Below are 21687 nucleotides of genomic sequence, written 5' to 3' on the forward strand. Positions count from 1 at the left end.
TGTAAGGTGTGTAAGACAAAGAACAGGAAATTTTGGTGACCAAAGCCATGGTCACTTGGTACGGAGAGATGAGATATGAATGTATTCCTCATCTAGAGTCTGTCAAGACTTACAATTCAGGCTTTCTCCCAACAGTTTTGTGTTGAAGACTAATTATCCTTTTTATACGATGTTAAATGCCCACGACCCATGCAGGTTGCCCACCATGTGCCCCTGTCCAATCCAAAGGCCAGAAAACACCATACTGTCACGACCCTATCCTTCAGGTTAAACTAGCAGTCAAACTCATTTGCAATAATTTATAATTACAGAGGCAATATGGCAAATAATCAACAATGCAGTGCTTGACTTGCACAATACTTTAAACTCTTCCCAAAATAATTAAAAATCCAAACTCTTGGTGTCTTTCTTTTTCAAACTAGAATCTTTTAAGAGTCTTTGATTAACTTAGGGGCCCTGCTACTGAAGCAGTGTACAGAAAAGGCAAGCAAATAAGGAACTAGGTTAATAGGGAAAACCAGCAACACTTTATACTATTCCAATCAATGTTACCATTCAGGTAAATAACAGACCTCTGGTCATTGTGGTGGAATTTGATTGCTTTTAATACCTGGCTTGCACTTCAATTAGCTTGGTTCTGCAACCTTTGAACGTATTTAACATTTGAAAAGACATGAGGAAATTTCTGATGCACCTGTGTACACAGTGAATGTCCTTCAGGAAACCAGTTGGTCCAGATCAGCCCTCACAGAAACGTAGATGTAGTATTGGCTGAAATTTCCAGCCACATCCTGCCACCAGCCAGTGCATCGCTCACGATTTTCCAATTAAGTTAGCCACTGAAGGCAAGGACTTGGCAGTGATATGAAGCCCAGGAAAGTTCTGCCCCATGTTTGTATCGTAGTTTATTTTTAAAAAACGAAAATCAATTTTAAAATACATTTTATTTTAAAGGCATATTCAAAAAAAATCAATTTAGGACAGAGATCTGCTTCTGTCACAATGACTTTCACTGATTTGTTGTAGAATTGTTTCTTGAAAAATAGCAAAGTTAACCACACTGCTCAAAGCTCAAGTCTTTATGTGCCAAGAAATTTGCCTGAGCTCTCGCTTTGACGTCATGCTCCCTGAAGATAGGAAGGTTGGATTTGCCCTGCTTTTTGTGGACAGGACGTACCCGGGCAATTTTCCACATTGTCGGTTAGTTGCTAGTGTTGGAGCTGAAATCCAATTTTTAGATATGCATTTCTACTGCAAAGTTATTATCACTAAAGTGAATTTTACAATGTTCAACATTCATTTGGTAACATTCAGTCACAACTTTCCAGCTTTTGTAAAGGCCATTACAGTTTGCACTGTGTTTTTATGGTTAAAGTTTGACAAATTTAAGAGCTGAAAACTATCTAGCCCAGCACATCTTTTATTATTCCAATGTTTAATCCTAGTCAACATATTTCAAAATTTCCATCACAATATAAAATCTGATACTATATATATATATAAAAAAAACACCCATAGACATTGAAATTTAGTGCCTTTTTCAACTTTTAATCAATTTTGTTACACTTCAGTTAAAATGCAATACTTACAAACAGTTACCAACATTCCATGAAAACATGGCCCAGTGACCTTTGTAAAGCAACAGATGATTAAGTGCACAGAATTTTTTTGTAATTGTTTCAAGTGTTTTGCAGACCTTTGCACACTGGCAATACAATTACGCATAATGCTGAGTTTTCTATTATAAATAATACAAACAGCGTCTTTGAAAGACATCAAAATCTAAAAAAAATAAATTACAAGCATTCATCTTTCCTATTAAAGCTTCATTTTTTTTAGATTTTGTCATTCAGGAGTGTTGGCAAGAGATGGAGCATTATGTATGTTAGACAATTGTCCTTTTACTTCTGGGACCTTGGCGTTGATTTTGCCCAGGCACAAGGCAAAATCTCTCTTCAGGCGCATGTTATCAGTCCTACATAAAAAGAATATGAACAACCTCAATTTGTTTTCCAGCATAGTCCCATTGGAAATTGTCATTGAAAAACATTCAGCAGCAATAATTTCCCCTTTCTGTCCATGTGTGTTTCTAATTTTTTTTTAACTTTAGACAGTGAGCAGTAATCACATCAGTGAAACTGGATGGGCGAGTATGAAAATACTCAAATAATTGTACTCAGTTGAAATGAAGCTTCAAAGCCCTTGGATTAATGACCATCACTACTGATGCTAACACAGCTCCTTCAGTAATGGTTCAGCAAGTCCTTCCAGCCAGTTTCCCCGATGAACAGAATGTAACAAATACAGGTAAAACACAAAAAGCCCAATTTAAAGAGAAAAAAAATGTGATAGCGATGGTAAGACTCCCTCTTTAAATTATGACACGTTTTGCTCAGATCAAATAATAAATACAAAAATGAAGAAAACTAAAATGTCATGTAATGGCAGTACTGCACTACTCCCTCTGCCATTTACTAAATGTAACAATTTTAAAAATCAATTCACTAAAAAATGTCATGCCAGTCAATATATACGTTTTACCATCAAATACATTTGCCAGCCAATTAGTATATAGGGCATAAAATTATAAACGTGACAAATATCCATGCGACATTCAAGCTTCCTCACACCACCCCATTTTCTCACTATATTCCCAGCTCTTACTCAGTATTGGATTACACAGTTCTAAAATTCACAGCAATACAATGACTATACGTTTTTTTTTTAAAAAGAGAATGCTTGCAAAATGTATGATAGATTGCACAAACAATGCAAGTTAACACACAATCAAACAGGATGTTTATAAAATTGGTTCAGGGCACAGCTGGTGAGGCATTCATTCTATTTAAAAGCCAGGGAGTCGTCCTGGTTTTTGGATTCTCTTCTGAGGTGGAGGCACACTATGCTGTACGTGACGGGAGAAGGGGGAAGTCTTTGGTGCGGTCCCTGGGTTCCACTCTTCAGCACTGTTACCCCACAAACACACAAAAAGTCTACCTGCCTCAGTGGGCACCTGACCATTAATCAGGAAACCTTCCTGAAGTTTAAAGAAAAAAAGAACAAAAAACAACAAGCACAAAATAAAAAGTTACTTTCAAAAGCTGGCTAATTTCATCTGCTCATATTATGCACTGACACTCTACAATTATGTATCCTTCATTACATTCTCTATAGCATTAACATTTAAAAAGATACTTTTACAATTCATTCGCATCTCATTCCTGAACATTCGTATATTTGATTTACATTTCATGCAGCACAAACAGCCCAGCTTCTTCACGATCTCTAAATGAGCTAGATTTCCTATGTAAAAAGAATATTGCTGAAGAGTTTGGGCTTCATCCACCGTGATATCCAAATATCTAAAGTGTGATAAGAAGATCCAAAACAAAACATGCAACTATTAGCCAAAATAAATGTTTGTCTTACAATGCAGAAAGGGGGGAAAAAGTCGAGGATTTCACTCAAGGTACAGACTAAAGTAAAGCAGATTGGGATATTTCACCAAGAGGAAACTAAAAAAGTCATTCCAAAAAAAAACTTTCCAAGGTTTAATAATGACAACTGATAGACAGGTAACCTCTTCCAAGCACAAGACAAGCTGTGAAAAATATTATTTCCAGATATTGAGTTGAACAACATTGTAATGCAATTGTAGTGAGCATTTGATTTAACATTTGTCCCTGTGAGCAAAGTTATTGGTAACTGTATATGTATGGAAATTCCCGTGGGCCCATTTTAAAAAAGGAACCCACGGTCTGATAAGAGGAAGTCATTTATGAATTTTGAACTGTACAGAAAGTGTACGTGAACATTCAAGTTAGTGTGCACGCTATTGTCAGCGAGTTATTTCCCAAAACACAATCAGAAACCGGACTAGAATCACATGACACCGGTGAAAAGCAAACTTGAAAGCAACTGACAAGAAGAAACACAGCAAGGTGCCCAGACACATTTCAGCATGCCCAGTTTTAATAGCCAACCCAAAGACATGAGCTGCTTAAATCTGAGGAAAAGCTTGATTAACAACTAGTTAAATGTCCTGCATTTATTGATATAATAGATGAACTCCTGTGGTGTTGCTCATGGTGAGTTGGAGGATATGCTGTGTTAAGGACAGGAGCAGTATACCACAGTGCACAATTTATCATTCTGCTACCTAATGGAATCTGTTTCCCTTTAAGGCCAAAAAATCTAATGGTTGTAAACAGATTCTGAGGTCAATTAGATGCCAATTCCTCTTAAGATATGTCCTGAAGTCAATTAGAGGTGATCCCTGAATTATTTTTGCTGAGGAGGCAGCTGGTTGTAAATCCCTAGCTCTTCGCAGGGTCAGAAATGTCCACGAGGAAATGGCTACCTTTTCTATTTTGCTTTTGTTTTTGTTTGGTACCTGTAACAAAGTGGACATCTTCAGTCTGATGGCCGACACTACATGAAAGACTATTAAAATACATATCCCTGCGTTGGTAACACTAACACCCCCCCCCCCACTTACCCATTATGTAATGGTAACAACTGCTAGTCTTAATTGGTCCAGAGGATGGTGCTGTTATCTCAAGAATAATGTGACAAGAATGCCTGTTATTCTTTCTTGCTCCAAAGTTGGTGCTGTAATCTCTCAGCCCGTTACAACAAACTCAGGTAAAAGACATACCAGTCCCTCCAACTAAGAATGAGCAAGGCCACAGGAGATTCATTATTAATAGATACGCCAAAGGCTCCCAATGCACCTATTTATAGAGGAAACGCAACAAGTCTATGACTTACATTTTGATGGGGGCAAATTTGTGGAAAGACATACCATCCCAGAACTCCTCAGCTTTAAGTGGCAGGAGGCAGGGAGGAGACACACTCATTAAATGGGACAGATATGAAGAGAGTCCTCTGCTTTTCATTCCAGTACCTCCATCAATGGTAATAAGATACTTGGAAGCAACACTTGTTTAGTAACTGCACATGTACAGTGACTGCATTTAAAGTGCATCAGCTATATACACAGAGTGATTTCTGACAATGGTTCTCTATAATGGGATAGGGTCAATCCAATCTTTGTCAGGCGATACAGACCATTGCCATCCTTTCAGCATAACAATGGATTTGTACTTTCCTAACTAACAACAGGTTAACAGCTGAATCGTAATGAATAGATAAGTAGTTTGCCAATGAGCATTATGTCGTTCAAAATTATGAATGGATTATATAAACATGGCATTTTGTGTAACTGGTATTTAAACAGGATGGTTCCAATTTAACAAAAGCTGCATTTGTATTTAACAATCAAGGCATTTATACAGGCTGTATGACTGAGCCGACACTGAACTCATCAAAAATCTTCATATTTTGTGAAGGTAGGAACTTGCATGTTTTACCTGTGCTAATTAAATTGTAAATTATATCTCATTAATGTATCACCGCAAATAGCACAGTCAAGTTTCATAAAAACAAAATCGGATTTTAAAAAAAATAAATGTCAGCACCTACTTGTCAAATGAGGTGGTTACTTGCAGCTGTATCGTGATACTAAAGTGTTCTACTAGGAGCAAAATTTAGGTTTACACTGATAATTTCACAGTTACGGATCTTAGCTGTCCATCAGGGAAGGTAGAACCTGAAACATGGGAGAAGATCAGCAAACTCTGCAGAGACCATGGATCAAACCTGCGGGCTCACTGATCTGCGTTGCTAAATTCCACATCACGTGCTGTATTTACCCACTAAGTCATGTTGGCAGCTTTTAATTTTTTTTTCAAAAGATTTGAGTTTCCAAAGGAGAAAAGAGAGGAAATAAAACCCTCCTAGGACTTAAAAAGCAAACCAGCCTCTGATCAATCAAGAAGTGAGTGGTACCAGCAGCAGGTTCCTGGTCTGTCTGGTTCAGTCAGAATGGTTATCACTGATGGATCAGGGACTTCTTGACCATGTTATATATTCATTGAAGCATTCCAGCACAAATATAAACTGTACTAAATCATTTGATTTTTCTTATTTTGCCAACCGTAATAAGGTCCAGGGCAGAGGGATCACAAAATCTCACAAAATATTCTCACAGGGGAGGCTGTCCCAATATGTGACGAATGATATTGTAATGGCCTTATATGGCCACCTCATATCTATAGAAAGAATGAAAATGCAAAGCTATCACACTAATATCATTAGGTTGCACATCAAAGCACAAACAGCAATCCAATGTCAAAAGTAACCAAGCACATATTAGACAATGTGCACTCTATTCTCCTGTTGCTCTGTGAACTGATGTCTATATCATTTGTTTGAGCACAAAACTACTGAAATGCTTTTTCCAATTCAAACCCACAAAGTCAATACTCTCTTCTACAGCCAAAATCTATACCTATGCATGATTTAAATGGCTATTCTTATTTTTATGGCTCTTCAGATCTTACAGACTTTGAAAAGCCCTGATGCACAGCTGCTTTTGCTATGAATGATCAGGACTATAAGCTTGGAAACTTAAATCTTTTGAAAAAAAATTAAAAGCTCCCAACACGGCTTAGTGGGTAAATACAGCACGTGCTGTGGAATTTAGCAACACAGATCAATAAGCTCGCAGGTTTGATCCTTGGTCTCTGCAGAGTTTGCTGATCTTAGCCAAGATCATGAGGCAGTGCAGAATTACAACTGTTCTCAATCTCCTTGGGCTGGAGGGAAGGAAGAAAATATAACAGCTAGTTTCCCACTCTTGGTTACTATCCAGTGTATGGCTATGTGCATGTACAGTAACTAACTGAGCACAGGATCTGACTCAGTGATGCTCCCCAGGATCAAATAACCAAACACACATGAAGTATTAGAGGACCATGCTAGTTGTGGAACTGTGCCCCTTCAGAAAAGGCAGCACAAAATAGGAGTTTCATTAGGATAATTTTTGGGGATAAAGTTTATTAAAATAGATTTTTTTAAAATGTAAAAGACTTTTTTAAAAAACGTGGGTTAAAAGCCACATGGAACATTTCAAATTTATTCCTTATCCAGAAAATAAATACCAAGTTATTTAATTTAATTATTCAACTAATTCACCATATCCATATTGAAACATTTACTTTTAAAAAAAAAATCAAGTTTATACACATTAGAAAGAACTGGCATTTATATAGCGCCTTTCACGACCTCAGGGCGTCCCAAAGCGCTTTACAGCCAATGAAATACTTTTGAAGTGTAGTCACTGTTGGCTATTTCAGGTGCTTACATTTATTACTCTTTATTGTGCTGCCATCTCTTAGCTTGGAGCAGGTTATCTTCAAGAGCAAAGACAAAGCTGCGATACCTAAAAACATAGTATGATACTCCTAAATACAAAAGCAACTAAAACAAAGAGGGATTTTGGTCATACTTCTTAGCTTTTACAAAACAGCAAAGAAATCTGATGGATCTTATAGGCAGCCTCTATATCCAGCATAGTTTTCTAAAAATTAATTTTACAAAGATGGCCGCTTTTTAAAGAAACTTAAGGTTTTGCACCAGTGAATCATGATACTTTCTTGCCAAGTTAAGTAAACGTACACTTCGGGTTGGCCTTAGGGAACACCATTTCAATCATCCATACCAATATTTCGGAATAGATAAGACATTGATTCACCATTGTGGATTCTTCGAATAGCCTCGGACAAGATCATGCTGATATCAACGGTCTTTATTTTATGGCACTGGAGTTTCTGGATTTCATGTGGGATGGTATTGGTTACTACCACCTGTGGAAGAGGAAATTCTATGATTAAAAGGAAAATGCTAGTTCAATATCAGGACTCTGCACTGCCAATAACGTTCAATGAGTCTGCATTGTAGAATAGTTAACTTCAATTGGGAATGGCTATTTTTTTCTAACACAAACGCATTTTCCAACTATAGAAAGCACTTGGCAATATTGTTTGCTTATTCGGTTTAAAAAAACACTAAACCAATTTAGACCAAATTAATTTTAATTATAAAAATAAAGTTACCCATAAAACATTCAACAGAATTATCATTGATAAATAAAGTGATCACAGATAATTTCCTGCAAAAGTAATCAAACTGAATCTTTAAATGACTATAAAATGCATTAACTTTCAGCCTCATGATCTAGATGAAAGTAGTTTTTTTTTGACAGATATTAGGAGTCAAATACCCACTCAATTTGCAAAAAATAATTTCACTCCCCACTCCAAATAGCTAATGTACCATCCTGCCCCTTCAGTGCAGTTGAAGCTGAATATTTATTAGAAATTATTGCTATAAGCAAGAATCTTCCACACAATTACATATACCCACTGACAAACATGAGAAAATTTTAGCAAAGGTTCAGCAGTTTTTCCTGCCACACACAAGTACAACACTCAAATGGTGACTTCCACACCCACCTTCATTTCCCCCTTCACTATCATGACCTGAAATGTTTCTGGATTTTTTTTTGGTGGATGTCTTGGATTATAACTTCCTTATAAATACTACAGAAAAAGAATCTATAAATATTGAACTCAATATCGTGAAGTATTAATCGGCAGGCATCGGTTACCTCATCAATTGCTGATTCTTCTATCAATCTGGGTGCATCCGAGGACAAAAGACCGTGAGTTGCCATTACGTAGATTTTGTAAGCTCCTCTCTCCTTCAACGTATCTGCAGCTGCTAAAAAGCTATCAACGTCATCAATTATGTCATCCTGTCAAAAATTCAGATAAAAAGGTTGATTAGCATTTCCTGCTTAAAAAAAAGCTTGACTTCATTCTTTAACTGCAGGAGGGATGGAAACAAAGTACTTTTGTTTATAATGCACAACAATGACATCCATAGTTGGCTCTGGGTGGGGGAAGCAGGAAGCAATGCAACAAGCATCTGTAAACTATCTCACTTGGGGTTTAGATTTATATTTCCAGGGTTTCTGGAAATATAGAGCTACTTTACAGTCTCATACCTCATGCAGATCCAGTTTACTGTACAGTAATAGAGACTATTCAATACTAAGTTGTCAACTCAAGCACTTTCACTTCTGACGCAACAGAAGCTACCTTAATCAAAAGTTTGCAATGTAGCAATACATGTTACTTATCCTAAAAGCGATCAAACCAGATCCATTACATTATGGGCACTCAAGTCTATGATTTTCCAGACAGCCAGTCTCCATCATTAACAGTGTATGACCAACAGCAAGGAGTCACTGGGTTTATTATGTTAAATGTATGCTGTGGCATTATTGACAAAGGTTTTTTTTCAACTCAAGTCAAATGAAGTACTGGAGTCTCTTCTAATGGGTGGAGTCAGAAGCTTCTTCGGGGGGAGGATGGATAGGATGATTCAGCACACTGTTCTTTCAACTCTAGATTTAAACCTAGATTCAAATTCACCACAAACTGGGGTCCACAAGATCATCAGATTTCTGTACTTATTGACACATTATCATATTATTTCTGTTACTATACACCGAAACATATTCTGCAAGCAACAGCACTGTTTTCTTTTAGGTCCAGGCACTGCCTTTCAGACATTAGGACAGGGGTCTCTAAGAGATCCCCACAGAAAAGTGTGGAAATAACACACAAAAGTGCCTCCCTCTGTTGACTGGAAGACTCTTAAATGAAAGATTTTTGGAACAATGTTAACACACTTTTTTCAGGCAAGAGTCTAGGGCACAAAACCGCATGTCATTTGGTACCACCAGTAAGAATGGCTGGTACAGGAAACTGCTGGTACAGTAGAGATGCTTGAGATTAAGGTTAATTCAAATGGCTGCAGCACAATAGGAACTTCACTTGACAAGATTTATTGGTTAAAGATCCATAGTATCTCTGTAGAAATGAAAATCAATATCAATTAGTGTTAATTGTATTCAGGTGGTGGGTATCAATTGGGGACTTTCTTGCATCCATTCATAGGAGGGAATTTATCTAGGGGGTGCACAATGTTTAAGGGGGATCTCTGAGAATAAAGGCTTGGAAGCAACTGAAGACTAGGCTCTAGAATTCTATCCTTCACCATCTGGCTATCCGACTTTTTACATACTGAATAGTGGGTTCAAAGTTTGTTTACAAAGCTAGCTGGTTATTTACACAGAAGCTAAACGAATTAGCTTTTGTGTACCAATCTTCAAGCATTAAATCAATTTGATAACAGACGACAATTTCAGTATTGCAATCCAATCTCAAGATTCCAAAGAGTTAGTTTAAAAAAAATCATCAGGGTATCCTTCCCTTTCACACTCCCACCACCCCACTAGATTATTTATGAGTGGTACAAGAAGTACTGATCATTTCTAATACAAATAAAGCCATTGAACTTGGAGAAAATTCAGATTTCAAGAATAGTCAGCATTAAAAACTGTACATTTAGTTCCCCTCCGCTTTATCAGTGAAATCCAACAAATTCAAGGAGGAAGATACTGATATTAGCTTAGTTGGACGAATAGCCAATTATAATTTTATTGGTTTGGTAACGTCGAGCAGCTTATTATTGTTGCCAACTTAGAATAATGAATGATACAATGATCTCATTGATCCAGTGCCAGTTTATCGTGAAGTTTGAATGTTGACAAAACCAATTTGTTACACAGAAGCTCAATGAACTAGAGGCTGTGCCACCAGTTTTCAAGCTTTGATTGTTAATGAAGCGCATGTTTCTATTAAAAGGTAATAAAATGTGATTGAATGGCTAGCCCTTTTACAATTATAAAATTCTTGCCCAGTATAGTTGTACGTTTTACTATCAGGCTAACTTTAGAAACTAGGCCAACGCTGGCATGAATCCAGATGTTCCAAAAAGCTGAAATTCTGCATTTGATCTTATTCAATGTATAATTATTACTGTATTAAAAATAAAAAACATTTTTTTAATAAGTCGGGGCAGCAAACATTATCAATCTGACTCACCAAATATACTAACAAGGTTCAAGTAACTTTGAAGGATTCCAATTTTTTTCTGGAAGTGCTGGTTTATATTAAGCTTCAAGAATATAAATATATTTGTGCACAATTATAAACATACAAGACCAGTTTGAACTAACTTGCATCACAAAATTTCAAAACTGGTTTATTCTGGAAGTCACCGTTTACTTTGCCAGTGAGATCCACAGGTATTTTTGTAAATGAAGTGCCTCTTTTAAACTGAATGCCCCTATTTGGATGTACTGGTTCTTTTATACGACCTAATAATTTTTGTCCCCATCTTTCTCAATATTAAACTTGATCTATCGCATAACAATGGTGTGCAGGTCACATCTCTAAAGGTCATAATTAGTCATTTAAAAAATACTACATGGCAAAATATTACTAGCTAGCACTGAATCAGAATTTGCAAAAATTTGTGCTAATTGTGTGATAACTTTATGTTGTGAACGGAATTGTACTTAATCTTTGGAGAACTGATTTCAGGATATATTTTACAGAAACAACTGAACTAACTTCAGAGTGATCCAATTTTTTTGTATGTTGAGATGCAAAGAGCTGCACAGTACTAATGTTGAAAAAGGACTTGGCTGAATAGCACTACTTCTTCACATGCTCCACAACATCTGTGTTCTTCAGGTTATAATCAAAAAATTTCCAATGTAAACATTTTCTACAACATACTATAATGCTTAGTTAAGTTTAATAGCTTTTAATTTCATACGACAGAAAAGTTAGAAAATATGTCAAAGCGTGCATTATTTACTGCTTTTAAAATACAAAAAGGTAATTTGTTATACTATCTTGCATTTTCAGCAACACTCTAAATACTTCCTTAAAAGCTGAGAACACTTTTCCTACCAGTACTTTTAAAGTGAAGCATTTCCCACAGTAATGTGCAAATGTAATACACAATTTTAATGTTTTGCGAAGATTTTCAAGAACTAACTCACCACAATAATAGCTATTCTTCCTCCTACATCTCCAACGACTGTGATTCGAGGTTTTTCCTTTGGAATCAACACTAATACGAGAAAAAGTCAAAATAATTATGTCCGTTACATTGCGTAAGCTCGTTTAGACAAATCTATGCAATCCATTAGCACCAAACTCGCACTGCCAATTAATAGGCAGCTGCTGCAGGCATGAAACTGGTGACTAAAACTAAGGTGACTTCTCCTGAAATATAATTAGAAACTACGAACACAATACAGAAAGTGCCTTTAGTTCTTCAGATCCAATCAGCTCCGTAGTACAGTTACCAACAGACAACAGCATGACATGGTGATATTAGCGTCTAAACTGATTCTCAAAAACATCAATGCCTTTAATAGACATTAAAAAGCTGGCTTGGAGTAATACCGTTAATCTACATTTTAAAATAGAATGATGGAGCATTATTTCATTTACATTAAATATTGGTCCAAGTTTGACTTGTATTAGCATTCAATTTGCCTAACCAAAAATAACATGATGAGTGACAATGTTCACCTACTAGGGATTTCCAGACTCGGATGTATGGCTGCTACATTTTTCACCGTAGGTGGTGAATGTCGCCCATCTACCAAATCTGACTCTGCATCTTGCGCTTCACCATGAATCACTGCAATTCCTAGACGTAACCGCTCAGCGAAAGACTGTGCTCTGAAACAGAACAGAAAAGGCCTTCATGGAACAGAACCGCAACAGAAACTTTCCGTCTCTTGCTTGTAATGTTACACTGTTAATGAGTGTCTGCTTTGAGTGCAATATATCTAATTTAAAATTACAGTGGGTTAGAAAACATTTAAAGACTAAGGAAAATATAGTCCTCTTTGTTAGGATCTCAGTGGAAACTCAACTCCTGTAACCTTGTAACACATCCTTAATCCTGGCACACACCTTTTGGCAGATGCTGGTGACTTTGCAACAATCACTGCATTTCTGTAGTCAGGGATCTGCACCATAAAAGGAGAAAAAAAAGTCAGGCACGGATTCCTTAACAAACCCTTACATACTATGATGCATGTCATCAGCATTGTTTGATATTCCACTCATATCACATTATAGTTATTTATAATAATTTAAAACCAACATATATCTTTTAAACAGAAGCACATTACTGTTACTGGGTTTCATTTTCTTGGGAGTGTAATTTAAAAAAAAATTAAGCCAAGACATCTGTTAATTTCCTGACCAAGCATACCAGTTCCTTGCATTTCTATAGTGTTAAGCAAATCTGATAATCAGTGGTGTTTGTGCTGTTAAGTTATAGCAGAATTAAATAAAGCATCAGCACTGGAATTTTTGCTTAACATGACACAGCTTTCAAAATTCATATTAGAATCCAACAACCCTATAAAATGCTTCTTATACCAAAGATGATTTCATAAAGCACACATCTGGGGACTTGTGCCAAAATTGGGAGAGCTGTCCCACAGACTAGTCAAGCAACAGCCTGACATAGCCATACTTACAGAATCATATCTTTCAGCCAACGTCCCAGACTCTTCCATCACCATCCCTGGGTATGTCCTGTCCCACCGGCAGGACAGACCCACCAGAGGTGGCGGTACAGTGATATACAGTCAGGAGGGAGTGGCCCTGGGAGTCCTCAACATTGACTCTGGACCCCATGAAATCTCATGGCATCAGGTCAAACATGGGCAAGGAAACCTCCTGCTGATTACCACCTACCGTCCTCCCTCAGCTGATGAATCAGTCCTCCTCCATGTTGAGCACCACTTGGAGGAAGCACTGAGGGTAGCAAGGGCACAAAATGTACTCTGGGTGGGGGACTTCAATGTCCATCACCAAGAGTGGCTCGGTAGCACCACTTCTGACCGAGCTGGCCGAGTCCTGAAGGACATAGCTGCTAGACTGGGCCTGCGGCAGGTGGTGAGCAAACCAACATGAGGGAAAAACTTACTTGACCTTGTCCTCACCAATCTCCCTGTCGCAAATGCATCTGTCCATGACAGTATTGGTAGGAGTGACCACCGCACAGTCCTCGTGGAGATGAAGTCTCGTCTTCGCACTGAGGACACCATCCAACGTGTTGTGTGGCACTACCACCGTGCTAAATGGGATAGATTCAGAACGGATCTAGCAGCTCAAAATTGGGCATCCATGAGGCGCTGTGGGCCATCAGCAGCAGCAGAATTGTATTCTAGCACAATCTGTAACCTCATGGCCCGGCATATTCCTCACTCTACCATTACCAACAAGCCAGGGGATCAACCCTGGTTCAATGAGGAGTGTAGAAGAGCATGCCAGGAGCAGCACCAGGCGTACCTAAAAATGAGGTACCAACCTGGTGAAGCTACAACTCAGGACTACATGCATGCTAAACAGCGGAAGCAACATGCTATAGACAGAGCTAAGCGATTCCACAACCAACGGATCAGATCAAAGCTCTGCAGTCCTGCCACATCCAGTCGTGAATGGTGGTGGACAATTAAACAACTAACGGAAGGAGGAGGCTCTGCAAACATCCCCATTCTCAATGATGGCGGAGTCCAGCACGTGAGTGCAAAAGACAAGGCTGAAGCGTTTGCAACCATCTTCAGCCAGAGTGGATGATCCATCTCAGCCTCCTCCCGATATCCCCACCATCACGGAAGCCAGTCTTCGGCCAATTCGATTCACTCCACGTGATATCAAGAAACGGCTGAGTGCACTGGATACAGCAAAGGCTATGGGCCCCGACAACATCCCAGCTGTAGTGCTGAAGACTTGTGCTCCAGAACTAGCTGCGCCTCTAGCCAAGCTGTTCCAGTACAGCTACAACACTGGCATCTACCCGACAATGTGGAAAATTGCCCAGGTATGTCCTGTCCACAAAAAGCAGGACAAATCCAATCCGGCCAATTACCGCCCCATCAGTCTACTCTCAATCATCAGCAAAGTGATGGAAGGTGTCGTCGACAGTGCTATCAAGCGACACTTACTCACCAATAACCTGCTCACCGATGCTCAGTTTGGGTTCCGCCAGGACCACTCGGCTCCAGACCTCATTACAGCCTTGGTCCAAACATGGACAAAAGAGCTGAATTCCAGAGGTGAGGTGAGAGTGACTGCCCTTGACATCAAGGCAGCATTTGACCGAGTGTGGCACCAAGGAGCCCTAGTAAAATTGAAGTCCATGGGAATCAGGGGGAAAACTCTCCAGTGGCTGGAGTCATACCTAGCACAAAGGAAGATGGTAGTGGTTGTTGGAGGCCAATCATCTCAGCCCCAGGGCATTGCTGCAGGAGTTCCTCAGGGCAGTGTCCTAGGCCCAACCATCTTCAGCTGCTTCATCAATGACCTTCCCTCCATCATAAGGTCAGAAATGGGGATGTTCGCTGATGACTGCACAGTGTTCAGTTCCATTCGCCACCCCTCAGATAATGAAGCAGTCCGAGCCCGCATGCAGCAAGACCTGGACAACATCCAGGCTTGGGCTGATAAGTGGCATGTAACATTCGCGCCAGATAAGTGCCAGGCAATGACCATCTCCAACAAGAGAAAGTCTAACCACCTCCCCTTGACATTCAACGGCATTACCATCGCCGAATCCCCCACCATCAACATCCTGGGGGTCACCATTGACCAGAAACTGAACTGGACCAGCCATATAAATACTGTGGCTACGAGAGCAGGTCAGAGGCTGGGTGTTCTGCGGCGAGTGACTCACCTCCTGACTCCCCAAAGCCTTTCCACCATCTACAAGGCACAAGTCAGGAGTGTGATGGAATACTCTCCACTTGCCTGGATGAGTGCAGCTCCAACAACACTCAAGAAGCTCGACACCATCCAAGATAAAGCAGCCCGCTTGATTGGCACCCCATCCATCACCCTAAACATTCACTCCCTTCACCACCTGTGGCTGCAGTGTGTACCATCCACAGGATGCACTGCAGCAACTCGCCAAGGCTTCTTCGACAGCACCTCCCAATCCCGCGACCTCTACCACCTAGAAGGACAAGAGCAGCAGGCACATGGGAACAACACCACCTGCACGTTCCCCTCCAAGTCACACACCATCCCGACTTGGAAATATATCGCCGTTCCTTCATCGTCGCTGGGTCAAAATCCTGGAACTCCCTTCCTAACAGCACTGTGGGAGAACCGTCACCACACGGACTGCAGCGGTTCAAGAAGGCGGCTCACCACCACCTTCTCGAGGGCAATTAGGGATGGGCAATAAATGCTGGCCTCGCTAGCGACGCCCACATCCCGTGAACGAATAAAAAAAAAATGGAAAAACTGCTATTTTTGCAGCCAGATCACGTCCCAAAGCAGTTGTTCTCTCTCATCCCCATTTCCACTACCTTGGTCGCTGAGTTGGAATGTCTGAGGAATAGTCTGCGCTAAATATATAGCTAAAAATAAATTCTGTTTACATATGCGTATGTAAAGTACTTCCCCGCCCCACCCACTCCATTTTCTAGTTTACTTTAGTCAGTGCTTCGAGACCAATGGTGGGTCTTGGAACTGGGCTCTGCAGGTGAAAGGGTGCTGAGTAATAACTTACACTGAGTAATGCTACTAAGTAATGCATTCTGTCATTAAGGAACTGCAGTCCTCCATGTTGCTATGCTACACTAAAATTTTAAAAACAGCACAGGTCCCATATTAAACTGTATCATACTAATATTATTCCACACATTACAGTATATTCAAACCAGTATAACCCACTGGTGAGTCTAAACTCTCATCAAAATGCAGCACTGAACAAAAATATGTAAATCTTAAAAACATATACATACATACATATACATGACAGCCACCAGTACTTATTTCTCATCTCTGAAAACAGTGCATCATCAGTCAGTAACTCCATTAACCTCACCTCTTCCTGAATGTATTGTAACAGGAATGGGGACGCTCGCAGATTATCAACTGGAATATTGAAAAATCCCTGGATTTCTTTCTGATGCAAATCCATTGTTATTAGGTGAGTCAAGCCTGAGGAGAGTGTGGAAATAAATACAAATCTGCAACAACAGCTCAAGTTCTTATGCACTTACTAGCAGTAGTGATCAAACCACACAAGGAAAAATAGGATACTAAAATAGGATATGAACACAAAATTTCTTTCATTTGCCTTAAAAACTACATGCTTTAATTATCATCCTTGTTTTCTGAATGTGTTTCATTCACCACCTCCTTCACCAGGAAAAGAAAGTGACTGGGGCAATGTTGTCCTTCCAACAATTTTATAGTTTTTGAAGTGCGACCTTCCCCACTGTAGACCAGTCTTCATGTTCAAAAAGCTCTTAAAAAAAAGTTAGCTATCTGGGGGACAAACTCAATAAAACCATACAAAAAGTATGGGAATGCATACTTTTGTCCCATTTATCCTCTACAAACTTTAAAAAACCATAATGGTGCCAAAAAAGCCCAGAGAATAGTAAAGGTTTGAAGATTGCTCTATGTGGCCACTTTGTAAATGGAGACTATCAGAATTCAATGAGGTGACGAGCACTCATGTGGAATAAGCTTCCACTTCACCTGTTTGTTGATCAGCCAGTTTATAATACACTATCTCAATACATTGTCACTTCGTGATGGGGTTACCTACTAAAGTTTTATTGCCCAGTAAACTAAATTACACAAACACTTAATCTTTATTGGCATATCATCCCAGAACTCCATAGAGTCCACGCTGTCTCAGGACCGGTCATAAACACTGAGATTTGTAGGAAATATTGGATCAGTCATATAAATAAGTATTAAAGTCTAAAACATTCCCAAAGTACCTCAGCACCATGTTCAAAATTCTAATAATGACTAAACGCTTCAAAATTGCTAAGGTGCAACAAACTATCAATTGCTCAATCAAGTTTATTCTTTAAAAAAATTATATTATGCCACCAGGTGGTTGAAGAATAAAAAGACAAACCTGCTCATTTGTAAATTGGGGGGGGGGGGGGGTGGGGTGGGGTGGGGGGGGGGAGAAAAGGGGAAAGGCTGGGTCTGGTTTTCAAAAAAAAAGTCAGCATCATTCAACATATGAAAAACTAACTGCAGCCAATTTCCTGCCTGTTGTAACCTGACTACACAGCAGATTTCCACTATACTCAACATTAGTTCAGAAAGAGACTCCAAACACAAACAATTAGGAGCAATCAGGTGCAACTTACTACTTAAAGCGTTTTTTTGGCTTCCATGGTAACTACATCATCAAAAACCTCACCTTATATTTCCAGGTCTTTCATTTTGGATACAGTAGCATTAGCAGCTAAATAGACCGCTGACAGTACTTACTGAGTAGCATCACAGCATATCCAATGCATGTCCAGGTGGGTAAACAGGGAGAGATTCAAAAGAGTGGGTACATGGAGTTAGGTCACAGATCAGCCATGATCTCACTGAATGGCGGAACAGGCTCGAGGGGCTAAATGGCCTACTCCTGTTTCGATGTTCATATTTCATAAAATCATAAAATGTTACAGCACTGAAACAGCCATTCAGCCCATCGAGCCTGCACCGATGTTTTTCTCCACCAGTCATCTAGTCTAGTCACACTCTCTTACTCACTCCCCATACCCTTTAATATGCTTTCAAGCAACAATCAAATTCTTTCAAAAAATAATTTACGAACTCTGCTTCAACAAAAGGTTTCTGGCACCAAATTCTAATCACCCTCTGTGTAAATCTCCCCTGCAATGCTTTAAAATTTGAATTAGGGCAAGGTTTAATGTTTTTATTTGTAAATCCAAATCTCTTAAAGCATTAGTAAAGATGGCATCTTTAAATATATACTTCAATGATTTGTGACCACCATTTCTCTCCAGCTAGCAGCTCTCCCGGTCAGGTGGAAGTGCCACTAGAATCCCCCACATAGGGAGCTTCAGATTTGAATGAGAACACCTCTCCCATTCTCAAACACCCATTCCACAGGATGCTGGAAGGTTTGGCACAGATAGAGTTGGCCATTCGCCCAAATGGCATGTGGCTCACAAAGGGGATGCTTGACTGTAAACTATCTCAACACCCTAGCCTTTGTTATGCAGGGATATATGTCTTACACTGGCTCTCTAAACTATACCTAATTGTATCAGCCTTGGCTCAGTGGTAGCTCTCTCACCCAGTCAGAAGATTGTGCTTTCAAGCCCTACTCTGGGACTTGAGCACATAATCTAGGCTTACACATCAGTGCAGTACCGAGGGAGTACTGCATGGTTGGAGGTGCCACCTTTCAGGTGAGAGTTTAAATTGAGGCCATCTGCCCTCTTAGCTGGATGCAAGAGGTCCCATGGCATTATTCGAAGACCAGGGAAGTTCTCCTGGTGTTCTGGCATTCATCTCTTGATCACCACCAAAAACAGGTTAACTGGTCATTCATCTCAGTGCTGTTTGTGGGACCATGCTGTGCACAGATTTGCTGTTACGTTTGCCTACCTAACAGTGACTACACTTCAGAAGTAATTTATCTGCTGCAAAGTTACTTTGAGATGTCCCGAGGGTGTGGAAAGTGCTACATAAATTCAACTTCGTTCTTTTCTAAATAAAAATATCTTCTCTACAAGCACCTTTTACACAGTTCCCATAAACTGAGTTGCAGAATGAACGGCCTGAGCACAACTCACCAGCTTTACACATCATGGATGCCAGAAGCTTGGACACAATGGAACCTCGTTTTCTCATTTTACATTGCTTACTGTATGGAAAGTAAGGGATTACACCGATGATATGTTTGGCACACGAGGTCTTAGAGGCATAGATCATGATCAGGAGTTCCATAATAGTGGTATTGACATCCCTGTTATACAAGAGAAAGTAAGATTTAATCCTTTTTAAAAAAAATTTGCTCAACATCTGTTCACTCATATCAGGTAATGAAATTTCTTTTAAATTAAGTTTTAAACTCCCTTACTGTCCCCATTTTCTTAAAAAAAAAGCCATCCTCAATCAAGAGGATCTGCAGCATATCACCTTGATCAACTTGAGGAATGCAAAAGAAGAGTCCCTACTATCAGTACTAAAGTAAAAACAAGTTAAATCTTATTCATTCACAAGGGATCCCAAACAAGTAAGTGAATTAAAATAGATTTCAAACTCTGATGTGGTCGAGTCCCAAAGATTCAGTAATGTAGCTACCAGGCTATTCACAATAACGTTACATTTTCCAAGTGGCCAATGTAAAAGTGAAATTTTAAAAAGTACAAATTGCTAACGTAATCCGGCTCCAGTTAGTCTCATTTAAAAAATGCTTGTCGTCACCTTATTGGCAATCCAGCTTTACTTAGCACCAGTGCACAGACTAATTGTTTTGTGCCATCAGATGGTTTGAACCAGATCATAGAAAAAGAGACACTGACACTTGTAACAAGTAAATAAAAAGGCTAGAAAAACAAAGTAATACTTCTTAGAAACGAGCATAGGTTTCAACTTATACCAGAACCGTGGTTGAGGCTGGTTTCCTGAACGGAGTCAAAACAGATATACCAGCACAACCAATACTCATTTGAAAAAAGATTCACCAATATAGACAAAACGATTAAAACCAAGATAAATGCTTTATATTCTGATTTCTCCTCGTGTTTCTATTCTAAATTTGGCATTTTGACGCAGTTAAAAAGAGTTCCAACTTTTAAATGCATGTGCACCACCTGCAAAAGAAATGAAGGTCACTTTAGTGGTCATTCTTCTATAATCAAAGAAACAGGAGTGACATTCCTTTTTCAATCACAGTTGTACACTGCAGATACAAACCAGCTTTAACTTGAAAGCAAAAAGTAGCATAGATAGGAGTTAAAGCTTCACTTCAAAATACACCTCACTCAAATCCCAAATGCAAATTTTAAAAGTTTTTTTTCCCCGTTTGACCAGTAAAATGCAAAGCAGAGGTTAAGTTACATTTTATAACAGTACTTACTTTGAAACAGTCTGAATAATAAACACATCTTTTCCTCTGACAGACTCTTGAATCTGTACTCTTGTCTCTATCAAAAAGAACAGAAAATCACCATCAAAAATTAATTAACTTCAAATGGAGTTCAAACTAATTCACATTGCTAATCCCTATTCTTCTTCAACTTAATTCAAACAGCAACCCCAACACAAAAAATACAAAAGTAACTGCTGATACACAGTATGAAAAAGATGCACTGAAAAGGCTTTCTCCACAATATAGGGGTAAAATCTTATTGTAGGTGAAATGGTTTCCAGCATCAATAAAGGGCAAGAAAGTATTGCCCATTAGAAGCAAAAGAAGAAAGACAGGGAAATCCTACTTTGGGTAAAATATTCCACGGTTTTACATTCTGCATTTCCATGAAAGAAAAAGAATTGGGATTACAACCACTGATGATGTTTACAGGATCTGTTATTGCACCAAATAAGGGAAGGAGGCATCATTTACCATAGTCACGAAGTGATGCAATCTTTTTCCTACTTGCATTGGAATTTTTGCTCCTATGCTATATTTATATGGGAAAATCAGGTTTAGAACAGATAATGTTCCAAATACTGAACAGAAAATTATTTTAACTTCCCTGCCACAGAATATTTGAATACTTTAGACTGAAGCTGTTAACGTATGCAAGATGTATAAATTTCTCAGGCTAATAATGCTTGTATTTCAAGTTTCCATTGATGAGAAGTCATTTATGTACAAGTCATTCTTTCAAAGATATCTCACATTAATCCATCTGACACCTATTCAAAAAACAAAAAGATAAGTGGCCATTTCATTGAGACATTGAGATGAAGTGGAGAGGAGAGACTTGGTTGCATAATCAAACTTTCCTTTCACTTCTGTGATCTGGATTTGAATGTAGACCCAAGAGATGCAAACGTCATCTCTGCTTCTTCCGTTTGAGTTATGTGAGGTGAGCTCAGA

At 39.0% G+C, this 21687-nt stretch overlaps 1 protein-coding gene across 7 annotated transcripts in view; it reads right to left on the minus strand.

Moving 5' to 3' along the window:
• Nucleotides 1-1527: 1527 nt before the first annotated feature.
• Nucleotides 1528-21687, minus strand: part of prpsap2 (phosphoribosyl pyrophosphate synthetase-associated protein 2) — a 37082-nt gene continuing 16922 nt past the window's right edge. For 3 of the 7 annotated variants that reach the window (XM_068003437.1, XM_068003439.1, XM_068003438.1), the window contains exons 4-13: nucleotides 20722-20788; nucleotides 19433-19605; nucleotides 16690-16805; nucleotides 12756-12811; nucleotides 12370-12518; nucleotides 11828-11898; nucleotides 8513-8659; nucleotides 7598-7709; nucleotides 7208-7285; nucleotides 1528-1975 (exon numbers count right to left, since the gene is read on the minus strand). In XM_068003437.1, coding sequence (XP_067859538.1) covers nucleotides 1974-1975; nucleotides 7208-7285; nucleotides 7598-7709; nucleotides 8513-8659; nucleotides 11828-11898; nucleotides 12370-12518; nucleotides 12756-12811; nucleotides 16690-16805; nucleotides 19433-19605; nucleotides 20722-20788 — 971 coding nt within the window. In that variant the 3' untranslated portion in view covers nucleotides 1528-1973. Of the gene's footprint in view, nucleotides 3038-7207; nucleotides 7286-7521; nucleotides 7710-8512; nucleotides 8660-11827; nucleotides 11899-12369; nucleotides 12519-12755; nucleotides 12812-16689; nucleotides 16806-19432; nucleotides 19606-20721; nucleotides 20789-21687 lie in introns of all 7 variants that reach the window. The other 4 variants (XM_068003441.1, XM_068003440.1, XM_068003443.1 and 1 more) reach the window with 4 other exon arrangements.

This window comes from Heptranchias perlo, chromosome 22, assembly GCF_035084215.1.
Source record: "Heptranchias perlo isolate sHepPer1 chromosome 22, sHepPer1.hap1, whole genome shotgun sequence".
In the NCBI taxonomy this organism is placed as follows: Eukaryota; Metazoa; Chordata; class Chondrichthyes; order Hexanchiformes; family Hexanchidae; genus Heptranchias; species Heptranchias perlo.